Source organism: Nestor notabilis, unplaced genomic scaffold (genome assembly GCF_000696875.1).
Source record: "Nestor notabilis isolate BGI_N333 unplaced genomic scaffold, ASM69687v1 scaffold28035, whole genome shotgun sequence".
NCBI classification, from domain to species: domain Eukaryota; kingdom Metazoa; phylum Chordata; class Aves; order Psittaciformes; family Psittacidae; genus Nestor; species Nestor notabilis.
Window position 1 is genome coordinate 15,232 of NW_009928392.1, and position 16,476 is coordinate 31,707.

At 36.3% G+C, this 16,476-nt stretch overlaps 1 protein-coding gene across 1 annotated transcript in view; it reads left to right on the top strand.

Moving 5' to 3' along the window:
- The window catches only part of ESYT2 (extended synaptotagmin-like protein 2), a gene marked incomplete at both ends in the record, with an annotated part of 70,368 nt that overhangs the window by 15,080 nt on the left and 38,812 nt on the right, over positions 1-16,476 (top strand). Inside the window, 3 exons of the mRNA XM_010014485.1 lie at positions 13,090-13,131; positions 13,812-13,946; positions 15,175-15,251. Of these exons, the coding sequence (XP_010012787.1) occupies positions 13,090-13,131; positions 13,812-13,946; positions 15,175-15,251 (254 nt within the window). The remainder of the gene's footprint in view (positions 1-13,089; positions 13,132-13,811; positions 13,947-15,174; positions 15,252-16,476) is intronic.

Genomic DNA, 16,476 nt, shown 5'->3' on the forward strand with positions numbered 1-16,476 from the left:
ATACTGAATCTTAATCACTCAGCTACTTGCTACCCATCATTTGTTTGAAGGGCAGTAACTGCATTTACAGTAGGGCTAGTTCCATTTGTGGGTGAATATCTTCATGCAAGCACTTGCTGAGCATAAGCAATGGCTGTGTAAATAGAAACAAGTTTTTGTCATTCGGGTCAGCAACTATGTACGCTTGATTGGGCATACTACCTGGAAGTAAATTGGTGGTGTTATTGAAAATCTTTGTTATGTACTCAAAATAGTAGTTTTTCCTTAGTTTATGGTCCTACTGAAGTGCTGGTTTTGTAACTGCTTACATAAAAACTAGAGTCTATTTTTTCAAAAAATATAGGAACTCCTCTCTAAACATATGCAAATAAAGTAAGTGAATTTACATTAAAGGCAGAGAAATTAAAATGGAGTATCATGTAAGACATATGGCCAAACATTAAACTTCCCAAATGACAGATTCCTTAGTTTCCAGTATTGTTTTAAAAATCAGCTTAGCTTAAAAAGAGGATTAATATATTTTAGAGTTTATGACCACTTTCTTTTCCTGTTTTTTTAAGATGGAAAACTCATGGAAGCTTGAGCATGTTTTGTTGCACTGTAAGACAACTATTTTGAAAGAAGTTATCAGTGATGGTTTGCAGTTATAACATGAGAGAAAGTGTCTATCTGCAGCAAGCTGAAATCTTGGGCAATGTTTCCTAGAACCAGGGCCTGCAAGAATTTTAGTAGGGTGAAGGGGACTATTGCAAGATGATTGGTGGGCTTTTTATTTCTATTTAGTAATTTTTATTTTTGTATTCACTACCAATCTCTTAAAAGATGTAATCTTCTGGAAACCTGGTCATTTATTAAAAAATTCAGGTGTTAGTTTTAAACTCCAGGTTTCCTACTTACAGCAGTATTTTTTTTTTCTCTTGGCTTTGTTGATTTGTAAAGACTTGCATGGAAGGACAAGTGACTAAACAAATGTTGCTGTGTACACAAGTCAAAGGATCAACAGGACTGTGAAATATCTAGGTGTATTTTAACTGAAATATTACAACATGTATTCATGGGTTGGAGAAAAGGTACTGCATGCCCTTTGATACTCATTTACTCAGTTGCTTCAATTCCACTTGAGGGGCTTCATCTTCCTGTTGCTGAGTATGGACTTTATTATGTTGCAGAAGTGCCTGCCAGGCAATATTCATCTCTTTGTGGATGACCATAAATCTTGTACTGCTGTCAGTGGTGTATTCTGATATTGAATTCACTTTCTGATGAAAATTTTTGTACAGTTCTAGAAAGACACTACAACCACACTATGTCTTCTTACTTGTTCTGTATGTAGACTAGAACAGCAGCTTCTGTAAGTGTGAAATTCTATTTCCTTTTTACTATTTTTAATGAAAATTGAATTAATTACTGTTGATATTAAGTCTTAATGCTGGGCTGTCAATCTGTTTTTAATATTCTATGTCTTAGGCACTGTATCCACATTCCAGGGCAAAATTGTCTTATGTTGTTTCCACCTGCTGAAGGATTCTTCCTCTGAGCCTACTGAATTCACAGTAGTTTGACAGCAGACTTGGGCCAGGATTTTACCCACTTTTCTAATTCCAGAATACATAATAAAAAAACCCCTTTGCATTTATGTAGGAAAAGCTACTGCTTCTGACCTTCATGCAAATTTTTTTTGCTGCTGACTGTGTGGTTGACTTAAAGCATTGGTCTGGCAGGAGATTTGCCGCTTGCTGGCACAGATGCCGTATGTGCCAATCCAGTAGCATAAGCATACATGTTTTCATCAGAGGATGCTGTTTCAATAGTATCCTTTCCTTCTGCAGGTTTAAGTACACTTACTCTGCTTTTTCTAAAATAGCTTGTTGGATAAGAGGTGCTAAGCTCTGTCATGGGACAGATACACCCCTGCTGAGAGATAGGTTATGGAAACAGATCCACAATATGTATGAACACAGGAACTAGAAGCTGTGGGTGCAGATTGACAACATGCTTGTAGTACCTTTTCAATATAGTGAAAATACATTTTTTGCTTGAAAACAAAGTAACATTAGTGGGCAGGGATGTCTGTGTGTGGGGTTATTTATGTTGAGTATTATCTTCTGTCATTTGATGAGGACTTTTTTCCTCTAAAGTATCTTTTGTTGATCGTGCATAGAGTCAAAATAGTAAGACTGATATTTAAGGATGAGAATAATAGTTAATTTAGTTGGGAGGCAGTCTGGTTTTGGTTCCACCTTGTGGCATACCTAAGTTTAGAAACTTGGTTTGTAGCAGGGAATGCTTCAGCGTCTTTCCTTAGCAACCCAGCCCACGAAAATACACTAGAACTGTCCTTCCTGGTCTATACTGAGGAATGGTAGCAAACTCCATGGTTTTAAGGTGGAGTTTATAAACAGAAATAGGATAATGATGCCTGCAATTGCAGGGGATTGGAGTTCAGTGGTCAGAGTGTTTTCCAGTTATGTGTTTCATTGGTCTTGCATGATCGTGCATGAGTATAAGGGCTGTCATAAAAATCTAAAGTATCAGTTTTGCCTTAAGTAAATTTATCTGATGCAAGGGAACTTGTGAAATTGAATTATTTTTTTATTTTTATTTTAATTTTTTGCAAGGGACTGGACATTTTCGAGGTAAAAGGGGGAAGGATGATGACAACAGCTGCTAAGGGTTAGAGCCAGCCTTTGCAGAAGCAGAAAGGATATTTAGGGAAGGATAACTCTATAGTACTACTTCGGTTTTTCTTTTTCCTTAGACATCACTTCTGGTTGCTGTGTTAGCTGGACCTTTGATCTCACCTAGTGCAGAAGTTCCTCTGTTTCCCATTAAATGTGTGATATATTTTGTGTGTCTTTTTCTAACAGATAACTCTGGAGTATATTCTGTGCTGCAATATAGTCCATTGAGGGGGAAAAAAACTGGTTCAGAGAGTATAGAGAAGAAATATCATAAATATTTTAGATTTTTCTCTGCACCTGATTATTAGAAATATTGAGCTTTGTAAAAGAGCCTTGTGTAAGAATCTGTTAAATGCTTGAATGAAAGAACCAGAAAGAGTTACACATGTAAGCTGTTTGTCATCTGATACCTGGTGCTATCAGATTAACTAGGGCTTTCCTCCCCGCCATTTGTTGTCACCATGTTAACAGAGACCCAAATTAAACATTAAGGGTTTTTTTTTGTTTTCTCACGTTTTAGAATGTTCTTCTTTCTCTTACTTTCTCAGGAGAGTTTTATAGTTTCAGAGAGAGTTTATCAATGAATATTTACAGGTTCAACAAAGCTGTCAGGCAGGTTGTCTATACCCTTTATGTTTGCTGGCTTTTATATAGCATTTCAGCTAGAAATGATACAGGAGTATTTTAAAATGCCTGTAATACCTTGAATGATTTCTGATTATGTTTAAAATGTGTGCATATATTTTAGTGTAAGAACTAAATGATAAGCATATAAGATCTAACTAATGAGCATATTGTACAGACGGCTTCATGACTTTTTCGCTTTAGGATGCAGGTTAACCCAGTTTGAATTTGCATGCTCTGATACTGTATTTTTAGGTTGAATACCACACCAAAAAAGAAAATAATCAAGGTCTGCGTTTTACTCTTTTGTGTTTTCAAGTACAAATTTTCAGTTTCCTCACCCCCAAAACTAAGAAAAAAATGAATTATATTTCTCTTGTTAGAGTTCACATAGGTTTGTTTCACATATATTGTGAGTTATAGGTTAAATTTAGTAAAAAAAAAAGAAAGCCTATAAAATTTGGGGTTCAGTACATGGAGACATTTTATGCTAAAATGTGCACGTTGAGTCATAGGAGATCATTCTGCTTTTCAGTAATTAGTTGCTGTTAAAGCCAGTTAGGGAAGGGCATTTAATCTGCCTGAGAAAGAGGACAGGCAGTCTTGCAGAAGGTACTTCTTGAACTCTTATTTTTCCTCAAGGTTGATGTCTGTTTCGTCCTCACAGAAGGCCTGCATAGTGCCCCTAGAAAGATGAGCTATGTACCCTTGCAAGTGTTAACAGGAATAAGATCTCCCTGGTGAAGGAACCTTAGTCTTAGTGAATCAGAGCTGCTGACTGTAGGGGTTAGTAAAGCGGGTAGTGGGTCAGTGGAGTAAAAGGAGAAGAAACCTTCAATGTTTTAGTCTAGATAGCAACAATGACAACTTGGTGCAGAGCCCAGTACTTCTTTTCTTAGCTATAGGCAATTCAAAGGATAGTAAGTTGTGCTGTGACACTGGTTGTATAAGCTGTTTTGAAAGTTAATATTTAGCAGTCCAAAGAGGAAAACATTTTTACTGTTGACCACCATGAGAGCAAGATGCTCTGGTGTGCAGTGGAGTGGGAACATATCTGGGTTCTCAAGGGAACTGAAAAGGAATTTGTTATGCAGGCTTAAAAAGTACAAAAGATGTCATGTTTTTAAAATGTGACAAATTGAAAATAAGATGCTAATGCCTTTATAAAACTTTCAATACTTGAAACTGAAATTTTAAGGTATTAAGACTTTATTTGGAAAAGGAGGAGAAGGAGTGAAATTATTTTTTAGAATAAAAGGGTAAAGTCAATAGCATGTCAAAAAGTAGTACTGTGCAAGATTTTTCAAGTGGTAAAATTCAGTGAATCCTTAGAGCTATGGTTCATCCTACGCGAAAGGCAGCAGCTTAAGCATTTAAAATCTGGGTATCTGCTTTCAGTAATGATTGCTATGCTTGTGGGAATTTGAAGATGTGCTTATGTGGGCTGTCATGAAATGTTTTATTTTGTAAACCTTGGCTGCACTAGGTATCTATAACCTGGTGTGACAGCAAGACTTTAATAGGTATAAATCCAGTTCTTGATATTTTGCTTGTGTAAAGTATTATGCTAGTAAGTTTGTTGTGGTGTTTTGTTTTTTTTAACTCTGCTTGTTGTGGCCTTTTATTGGACATTAGCATTTAAAATATAGTTGTTATTGCTGTGGATGCACAGTGAAGGTGAGATTGGAAAAGGGCATCCTGCTGTCATAATACTTGATAATAAATTCTGGTCTTCTGAATAAGGAGGTAGTATAGATAAAAGCACTATTGTAAATGAGGGTAGTAAGAGATCAAGCAAGTTCTTATGTTGCCTGACTTTAAAAAGCGCTTGGTATTACTTTGGTTCTTTATTCTTGATGGGTTCTTAATGATGGATATGAACTTCAGTGGTGTACCTGAAGGATAACCTTTTGGCAGGTCTGCCAGGCAGCAGACACCAATCAGGTGTTGGGAAAATGTGTATACAGGTGACTTGTTAGGTCTTGGTGGACCTGCATGCTGAACATATGTATGGTTTTAGTCCTTGCATTCCTAGTGTATCCAGTGATTTCATTAGTGCTTTAAATTTGAATGTCTTTATATGAAACACAGAGGGGTTTTTATTATTATATTAAAGAGATTTTTAAAATTAAAATAAAAAGCCTAGCCAGCAAACTGTGAAAAGCATGACTTCATTTCTTTAGACTATGTATTCGTCATGATTAATTTTTTTCTTATAAAGATTAGGGCAAGATTTTAGCAAAGTTAAGTTCTAAGGGCTCTGTTTCTTGTTTGCAATAACTTGTTCTGAGTTTTAGGAACGCTTCCTGTCAAATTTGATGTACTGTGCCACATTGCTGAAGTTACTTGTTGGAAACCTCCCACCCTGGGAAGCAGAGATCTTGTTTTAGGCATGATCCAGAAACCTTTGTTAAATTCTAGAGAAATTCTAGGTAGGTGTGAAAAATACGTCTCTTTCTGTGTCAGGATATCAGTCTTATGTCAGTTGTTCTGCACGTGGATCCTTCAGGAAGTGGAAACCTTTAATAAAAGTTTCCTGCAGCTGAATGCCCCCACATACTTTTTTTTCTTTTTTTTTTTTTTCTTTTTTCCTTTACTGTCCTGTCCCAGTCCAAACTGATCACTGAAAACTTACAGTACTTTTCCAGCTGGAAAGTAGAAGTGTGAACACAACAATTCAGGAAAAATTACACGGTATTCCTAAACTGCAGGGAAAATAGTTTAATTCATCTCTATATTGAAGACTGAGTCATGATATATCATACTAGTATGTTAGTACTTGAAGATAATGCTGAAATTAGGCTGTACCAGAAGATGAATCTGCAGTAGAGGACTGAAGTATTAAGGTATTTTTGTTTCAAAAGAGGTAACAGATGAGCTTTGTGGTTCTCTGTAGCATGCTATGCTATGTTTATGGTAGATTCTGCATCAAGATAAGACAGAAACTCATGCCAATGTATTTCCAGATGTTTGGAAGGAAGTTCTGTAACTACTAGTGGTAAAGTACTAGGGATTTTTGTTTAATGTGTTGCTCTTCAGGTGATTCAGCCAGGATGCTTCTGGAAGTTAATCATGCTCAGTTTTTAATTCCTAGGCTGAGCAGCTTTCCTCCAGTTGGGGTTGCAAAGGCTGAGTGTCAGGATTTCCCAGTTCCCATACTTACTAGCAGACTACTGTTCTGTCACTCTTCCAGGGCAGCTGCTTATAATGCCTGTCCCAGAGGATTTTGTTATGGCAAGCTGCTGTGAAGTAGGAGGTTTCTGGGTAACTTTGTTTTGCAGCATGCTTATTCCATCTCTGCAAAAATAGCAGCATTTAGACAAATTTTATCTAGTTTTTGTACTGGTGAGTCAAACTGCTGGAAAGTAATGCGGTTCTTGACAAGCCTCACTGCCGTTATGGGTGAAGCATATTTGAGAGATATTGAAGATACGTGTGGAGAAAATGAAACTCTTTTGCTTTGTAATTTCTCAGCATCCTTCAGTTCTGAATTGCATGACTTGCTTCTGCTGTTTCAGTCTTGTCAGAGCTCTGGAGCCTCTTTTAGGCAGTGCTTTTCTTTTGCAAATACAGCGTTATTTTGCATTGCCGAAGACATAGTTTGCCACAGAAGTTAGGGCAACGTCCAGATGAGAATATTCTGGTGGTATTGCAGGCCTGCAGAGGGATGTGGGATCCCTCCTGTGTAGTTTCGTCTTTAAGTTAATTTCAATGATGTGTGTGTGGGTAATGGTGGCTCTTCTTACATTGTTACTACGATTTGCAGCATTTTATGAAGATCTGTTTTATGCTAGTTTAGACTGACTTTACAAAAATCAGCCTAGGTGCTGCTGTCATTTTCCTTGTCTCCCAGGTATAATCTCCACAAATGCATGTTAGGAAATAGGTCCTTCAGGGCATAAAATGCTGAACTGTCCTGTGTATGTGAGCTACTGTTTATTCCAGGTTTGAAGTGGTCAGAAGGGGAAGGAGACAGAGGTAACAGAAGGTTGCAATGAAATAAAACTTTCTATGCCATATAAAGAATCTCAGTTCTATTACTTGAGGTATATTAATTTTATTATAGTAGTTTCCTTATGTTAGTATTGAAACCCGGAGGTGTTGAAAAGCCATTTGTTCCAGACTTTCTGCAAGTGCCAACTTGTTTTATGTTTAATTGCTGTGCTGTTGAAAGAATTCTTTTTTGCCTTGATGCTCACACTGTCTGATGCAGGCAGCTTGTGGGGCAGTGGAGAATACGGTAAAGATCGCACTGGAAAACTTGCACTGAGTCTGTAATTTGCTGTGGCAGCTTTTAGGACTTGCTGAACTGATAGTGGCAGTTCACGTGGGATGACAATGTTTGTGATGGTAGAATGTTTTAGAAACATTTGGTGGGATACCAAGTATGTGTTTCTAATACCACTTTCATCTCATGGGTTGAAATCTGACTCAAAGGGCATGTATTTTTTTTTCTTTTTTTAAGGTTTATTTTGTTTTCCGATGTGTTGTCCAAGCACTTAAATGGTTTACATTCCAATTTATAAATAAATACAATCCTTAACCTTGCTTGGCATTACAGCTGTTTCTTCCATTTAGGTATGTTTCCACTTTTTCCAACATTTCCATTTCACTTTCAGGTTTTATAGTGATCAGAGACCCATGATGATGACTCCAAGGCCCTTCCCCATCTCCTTTATCTCTGTATTTTTCTTACACCATGCATTTTCTTTTAATTTTTCCCCCCTTCCCTTAATTTTCTGACATTTGATTTTTTTTTTTCCCTGTTATAGAGAGGCAATTACTATCAAAACCCGTACTACTTATTTGAAATATGCAACACACACCTGATGATTCTAAGTGCTTCAAGAGTCCTTACTTATCCCCATACTGAAAACATACAGTGTTTGTAACACTGAATATGAGTTTTGCTGTGCAAAGGCTGGTAATTTTAATATATTTAAGACTGCAAACACTAAACAGACACAGAATGAGATTGCCAAAAAATAATGGAAATAGCAGTTGTTTGTCAATTTAGTAGCAAGGGCCTGTGGTTAATTGCAGCATTTTTGAGGAACTCTCATTATTAACATTTTAACCTTCTTTTTTGGAAATACTGAATCCTGCAGTACTGCAACAGTAAATATTTAGTGTGTTTTTCCTTGTAATTGAGATGATATGGGAGCTGCAGTAATTTCTGGGGCTGATAGAGGTTGGGAAAATTGTAAAATTGTTAGGGTAACCTTGAAGGTAGGTTATTGGAGTGACAGGAGAATCCTGGCTGATCTGCTTTCCCTTCAAGCCCCAACTTCTTTACCTCTTCCTAGAAAGGAGCGGTTGTTCCCCAGTCTGTGTCTGAGGATAAGCCTCTTCAGATTGTGTTGAGTAGCAGAAGACTCCGCATCGATTCCTCTGTGGAATGGAACAAATACTTCATCTACAACTGCTCCTTGTTTCTCCAGAGAGCAAGAGGCTGGCTGGGATACATGGGATTAAGCCATTAGCCCTGCTCAGCTCCATTTTATCTAAAATGTCCTTAGGCCAGCCTGCTTTACCGACTGGAAAATAGTGGAGTGGATAGCTGTTAAATTGAGCTTGAATATCACTGTATGACACTCTATTCTATTCATGCTGGGATTCTTCTTAATTCTTTTACTAAATTTTGTTGGACTTTTTTAGTTACAAGTGCAGTGAGTTTAGACAAATTAATCTGGCAGTTGTAATTCAAAGGATAATTTAATTTTAGTGTGTTTCTTTTTTGCCACACAACTTAGCCTTAGGCTTAGTACATAAATAACTGCTTATGCTATGTATTCAGAAAGTGATTTAGAGCACCTAAATTGGGTTTCTGTCCTGACTTTCCTGCTGTGGTGTGCTCTCCTTCTCCACTGATGATGCATGAAATGACTATGAAGACAAATTGTGATACCCTTTTATATTTCTATATTTAAGCTGGGCTTTTGATAGTGGGGAGGATTTTAACTTTCCAGAGTAAGCAGAAGGGGTATTTGTGAAATAACTGGAAAACTGCTCAGGAATACCTAGCTACATTGTGACTATGTCAAGAAACTTTGTTATATTGTGTGACCTTATATCAGATTTTTCATCTGGAGCAACAGGTAGTTAAACAGTGCAAATGGAAAGAACTAGATATAAGCTATGTGATGCTGACTCAGGTAACATACCTATTATAGTACATTATTTTTAATGTAGTCTAAATTTTAATTCTTACCTTTAATTCTTGGATTTGGGGAAGGGGGAAAAGGGGAAAAAAAGCCAATATACAGTAGTATGGAGGGTTTGTTTTGTTTGGGTTATTTGTTTTATTGTTTGGTGTTTTTTGTTTTATTTAAACTGTTTTTATTGCTTCCTCTTCTCTGCTGTGATATACAATTCCTGATAAAGTGATTGGTTTGTAGGAAAAAAGTTTTCACTTTATGGAATACGCTGGTCAACAGCAGTAGTTTTGTATTTTGAATGTTGGTGCCATTTTTGTTGTTTCAGTTCATGTGAATAGTACTTGGAACTATGTATTAATCATTAAATGGAAGTTAAATATAATAAGGGTCGGCTGGTAAGTAGCTTTGGGGATGGAGAAAAGCTGCAAAGATAATTTTAGAAAGAAAAGCATTTTACAGTGAGGGGATCAGTGAATAATAGCAACTACTGTGCAATTTGTATTTTAAAGTAGGTTATTAATACTTGTAACTTGTGGTGAGAGCAATTCAGCATTAATTCCAGAAGGGTGTTGTAACTTACGTTCTTTCCGATTTTCTTGTCAATGCTTACTTTTAGTGACATTTATGTAAATAGGTGAAACCACCCTTATGTGAGCCAAGAATTACACTTAAGGCAGCAATATTATTATTATTCTTACTTCAAAACTCATTTGATACCATTTGTTGATTACTGTTTGACTTCAAAATTTCCCACCAATATTTAGTCCATAGTGTTTGAGTTTAATGGTTGTTATTCTTTGTCTAGCCTTGTTTCCTTAGAAAGATGTGGCTGATCATCTGGCCAGAAGACTGAGTTAATTTAGCCAATATGAAAAGCATATATAGAGAGTTTGAATAATAAAATACTTGTGGGTAAGAAATGTTTGTGCTGTTATTATGGAAATAGGAGCTTGTTAGTGGTTTTCTTTTGTCCCTATTTTGTTTTATTATCTTCCAGGACAGAACAAGGAAGTGTATTCCTTCGGCTCTTTCTGGTATTTTATTGGTCATCAGAAAAATAATGTGTTCTGAATGGAGATTCTGAGAGTGCAGGGTATGAGCACATCAGAAAGGGAAGTAAACATGAGAACTGTTTAAAGCTGAGCATAAGCAGTTGTGTGAGAAAGCTAAATTACGTACTTTTAATGTGCAGAATCTTATCTTTTGAGTACTTCCAAGTATTTTGCAATATAACATTTAAAATTAAATTCCTGGAACATGTAGTATTATAATGTTTTTGGTGTTGAACGTGGTTGTTAGGGTATATCTTACAGAGTTCTCTAGTTATATTTTCCTTTGAATGCTACCTAACTAATCCAGGTGGTTGAAATGAGACAGTAATTGCCAAACCTACATGAGCATTTTAATAACAGAAACCAAGTGGAAAATGCTTTCAGTTTTTAACTCTCTTTGCTGAAAACTTGACTTTTGTCTCTTTGTGTCGTGCTTGCTGAATAGATTTTATATGTGAGTTAACAAATTTTGCATATCAGCTAGTTTTATTCTTGTTTCTGTTTCTGGCCATAAGATGTTTGTGCACTTGCTTCAGTGCTCTGGTGTCAGTCCTGACTGATCCAGGGTACCAACTTCCACCCCTCAGGCTTTCCCCAGTTGTCTTTGCGTAATATTGTGTTTGATATCAAAAACTCTTAAAGTGAATTACAACATTGCCATTCATACTGTAGTCTCATATAGCAGGCTAGAAATGGTTGGAATTAGTAGAGTGATAAATGTTTATGACTTGTTTTCAACCTATCTTGTGGAGCATCTAAAGAGTAAATAAAGCTCAGCTTTTGGTTCAAGGTTGTCTAGATTAAAAACTTTGGTCTTGAAGGTAGAAGACTGTATTCTCTGCTCTCTGTTTGGGGTGTCAGAATAGGCACTGAATACAACTGAATTAGGTTAAAACTGGAGCAAGTAGAAAAGCTAGGATGGAAAAAGGATGAGAAACAGGAATGAAAGATGTAATTAATAGTATTATTTGTTGCCTTTTAACATGCACAACTGTAGAAGTAAACTAGGCTTATGTAATTAAGGAGTTAGCTTAGTACTAACTTACTCAAATAACGGTGTCACACCAAAGGAGAAGTAATTATTAAATCTGTGGAAAAATTATGAACTGTGTCCTGATAAGCAAGGTCTTAAGAAAGACTGTGTACAGTAGATAAGTTTAAAATTAATGAATCAGCATATATGGCTAGATATTAGCATGGCCTCTTGCTTGTTTCCCAGCCTATCTAACTCAGGGGATTCTGAATAATTCAGGACTGAATGTGAAGGGTGCTTGGTGGGTGCAAGAGAGAGTGCTACCTCTTTTATTCCAGTCTGATGTATTGAACATCAGTTGTGGTTTGGGTTAGAAGGGACTTTAAAGCTCATCTAGTTCCAACCCCGTTGCCATGGACAGGGACACCTTCCACTAGACCAGGTTGCTCCAAGCCCCATCCAGCCTGGCCTTGAACACTGCCAGGGATGGGGCATTCACAGCTTCTCTGGGCAACCTGTTCCAGTGTCTCACCATCCTTACAGTGAAGAATTTCTAACTTAGATCTAATCTAAATCTGCCCTCTTTTCAGTAATGTCACTTGCTTTCAAATCTGACTTGCTGAAAATACAGTTAAAAAAGGATATATTTCACTGACTGTTCACATTTGGGATATATGCATAGTAAAAATAACCAGTAGGCACTGCTGCTAAAACCAATGGTACAATCTGTTATGCTATGAAGAGATTAAGACTTTACAATTCAGTTGAGACTTTGCTTCATGAAAGTCAGTGTATGTAGGTCACAGTTTTTTAGTGTGTTCAAAGGCTCTTTGTGTTTTAGAAGTGTGACCTGCATCTCATTGTAGAAGTTGTTTGTTTCTAAAGAAATGCTTGTTAATTCTGCTTCTACTGAACTGCTTCAGGTTTTTATCTCGTGTGTGTATGTGTGTAGGATGTAAAGCTACTAACTGTGCTCTCCTTCTATGTCTGGAAAACTGCATCTGTTCTTCCAGTATTTAACTGGTGTTTTCCTGTTGTGATAGGTACTTTCCATCCCATGTATATACCATTGTAATGCTGCCTCTTAGTAATTTCTACAGTTGTTTAAGAAATCAATAAAAGCTCATATTCTTGAGCTTTAGCTTCACTGATTAAATATTTCTAGCAATGATTCATTGATCTTGCAGAAGATCAGGCATGAATGAAAGGAAGTAGAACTGCAGTCAGGACTCTGGCATGTATCATGTTAAAAGCCCCTGAAATATAAGAGGTAAATTTGGTTGGCACTGGCTGTATCAACTGTTCTTATTATTTATAATTTTTTAGTTCATTTATGGTTTAAAGCAATACTTTAATCCAGATACCACTATTAAATATATGCTTGGACCTGTATCTATGTCGTTCAGAAATTAGTTTGTATTTTTATCTGCTTGAATTCTAACTCTTGTCAGGAATGTTAACTGCTTAACATATTTGTCACTGTGTACATTGCTCGTAGGGAGTTCCCTAAGCTTCCCTGTATTATAAGTTACTGGACGTGATTAACTAAAAAGTGGGTTTTTTTGTATTTGTATTAATTTTTGTTTGGTTTTGTTTTTTAGGTCCATTTTCCAGACACAGAAAGGGCAGAATGGCTCAACAAGGTAAGAATAGTCATTAGCATCGCTTCCAGATGGGAAAGGGGGAGAGGAGTGAGGCAAGAATCAGAGAACAGGCTAGTTGTAATTTATACAATTGAAGCTTCTGGTCAGTGATCCGGTTAGTCACGAGAAAGGTTAAATCTATTTTCATAGTCTGGAAACAGTGAGTTTTGGAGAATGACTTAAAGAGGCATTAGAATAATGACAGCTATAATTGTGTTTAAGTCATAGCAGCTGCAGATACAGTCATTTATGTTTTACTTGTCTGGGATACTTTCCAGCTACTGTGGATTCCTGACCTACAATCTAAAAACGAATCAGTTTTGCAGTTTCGATTTGTATGTGTGATAACCTAAGATATAGCTCTATGTAGCAAATAAATTTCTCTTCACCCTTCTTCCCAACATTCAGCATTAGTGCTGAATGCATGTACATTCATGGGGTAAGAGAAGAAAATTCTTTATATTGGTTTTTCTCCTCCTCTGGTGCTTCAGACTTGTACAAATTCCAGAGACCTTTCCTGTATGTAAAAAGGAACCAGTTCTTATGTCTGTGATGAGCTGTATAGAAAACTTCTGTGTTTCAAACTTTGTACAGAATTTCTTATTTATGCCTTAAAGAATATCTTTTTAGTTATGTGTGAAATTGTATTCCGTGTAGATTTTTATTGGTTTTCCCCTCAGACTGTAAAACAGATGTGGCCTTTTATTTGCCAATTTATTGAGAAACTCTTCCGGGAAACCATAGAACCAGCAGTAAGAGGAGCAAACAACCACCTCAGTACCTTCAGTTTTACAAAGATTGACATTGGTCATCAGGTGAGTTGCTGATGAAGTTTTCCTAAGAGGCTGTCTTACATACTGTTATAATGTAGCCTGTTCAAATCCACACAAAAGTGTTTTTTGGTAGCACCGATTTTGGTTTCTGCTGTAACATTAAAATAAAAACCTGTGGTTTTTTTAGCAGAAGCTTTTAAAATTTTTTTTTTAATCTTTTTCTTGGGGTCTCTGCTTCAGAAATTTGCCTGAGAACTGGGAGAAGACTCAACGTATAGTAACTACTAGTCAACTGAAAAGCTCATAGCCACATGATTTTAATACTGCTCATGTAATGCACTAGCATTCAGTGAGCAGGGACCATTATCATTTTCTTGCCAGATGACTCAAGTGCAATTACAGATGAACATGTTAATTGTGTAATGTATGGAGTCTAACATCAAGGCTGCTGGCTCAGCTTTCCAAAGGAGTGAACATAGCATTGTACCAAGGAGCAGAGAGGTGTTTACCTTCTGTTCAGTCCCATAGAAGGAGAAGTCATAACATATAGCTCTTACATGCCTGTTGAGATTTCTGTTTTACACAAATTACTAAAAATATGTAAATAGAATTATGTCAAATTTTCCAAAAATTCCAGAGATGGTGCTGAGTAAGGTCATTGCTCATCCTCTGCCATCTAGTATTTGATGAAGCTTTGAGTCTTGGGAATGTTTGATTGGTATGTGCTCTTTCTGTATGGGAGTGGAGGGGATAGGAGAGAGCATGAGCGCAGTGGCTTAAAGAGGACACAGAGTGATTGATACAACTTTTGTTGGGGACTATGAATTCTTTTCCATCCAATCTGACTAAATCCACTTGAAGCAATATGTTTCTTTGTGAATTAAATTTAGCTTGTTGTTTTAGTTGCACAGAAAAGAATGCTTTGTCTGGGAGTGTTAGACATATACTAGTACAGAGAAATTACATGTTTATTGGGGGGAGAGAGAAAACTTGATATTAAGTTTTCATAAATCTTGAAATCTAATGGTCAACACCCAGGGTTATTGCCAGAAGGGTTGTGACTGAGTGGATCCTAGCAAGGTAATTTTAACCCTTGACATAACATTTTGAGATAAATTGATAGCTTTACTTCACACCTTTTAATAATACTTATAGTAAATTCTTAACTTCAAGCATGAATGTGCATATATTCACCTTTATTTTGAGTTTAGAGATTAATATGGTACAGTTCAGTAGAAGGATCCAACTTTTACTTGCTTCATTGTTTCAGCCTCTGCGAATAAATGGTGTAAAAGTGTACACTGAAAATGTGGACAAAAGGCAGATAATTTTGGATCTTCAAATCAGGTAAACTTTATTATCATGTCATGATGGTGCCCATACTTTATAATATGTGCTTTGTTTGATTCAGCAATTATATTGGCCTGAAAGGAGAACTGCTTCATTACGTAAATTTAGTTAGTTCTAATTGTGTATGAGTGGAGGAAGGAACTACCTGCTGTAAATAGCATTTATCTGAGGGAAATAGTTTATCAACTCAGTGTGACTGCATCATTAAAGTAATGTTGGTTAGTAAAAAACAACCAAAGCTAAGGCACTATCTTTGATTTATTTTTTTAAATTAATTTATTAAAACTTTGCCATGAAGTTTAGTCTAAAATTTAGTATGTAAGATGTTTGAGGCTTTTCACTGTTCACAGTTACTTGTATTTTTTTATAAACACTATATCAATGTGTCCCCAGAACACTTCTTTAATATGTTTTGCATCTTTCTTGATTTTTTTTGGTTTTGCTTTTAAGTTTAATTGCAGATGCAGTGTGGGTTTGGTTTAGTTTTTATTGTTTTATAAGGATATTGGGTGCATTATGAATATTGTTTCAGAGTGTTTTTCAGAACCTTTTGAAACAGGTACTGTGCTTTTAAGAACTTTACTCTTGTAAGGAGCTTGACTAGCTAATTCACAAAGCAGTCCTTGGAAAATATATCTAAAGATCCAATTTCAGGACCATGTTTGCAAAGGGGACAGTATCTTTCTCTTAATTACTCTGAGCTCTATGGCAAAAAATTGTCAAAACTCATGTTACAATTGAACAGTCTAGTTTCTGGTGACAAAGATGTGTGAGGGAAAAATATAACGAGCAAATGAAGATAAAATTAAATTGTTAATAAGTATAAATCTTAGTTTGCTGATGCTCATGAAGGTACTAAATCCTTGGGGAAAATGAAAGGTTGTGGATCAACAGAAAACAAGATAAGCTCTGTCAAATGAAATGTGAACTGTAGTAAAGAAAGCCAAAAAACATTGAGAGATTGAGGATATACTTGTTAATAGTCTACAACTGAGTGTTTTCATCTTCCCATGACACAAACATATTGGCACTAAAAGAAAGGTTTAGGCTGAAGGAAATATTTTTTGTTAATGTGGTATATTTCAATGGAGAAACTCGCTACCATTATACTGGCAGAAGACCCATGTAAAAATGGGGTCAAAAGACCTTCTAAAGTCCACCTGAAAAATCATTAAGATAGTCCAAAGTACAGAATTACAAATTGTCATTTCCTGGGAAATAT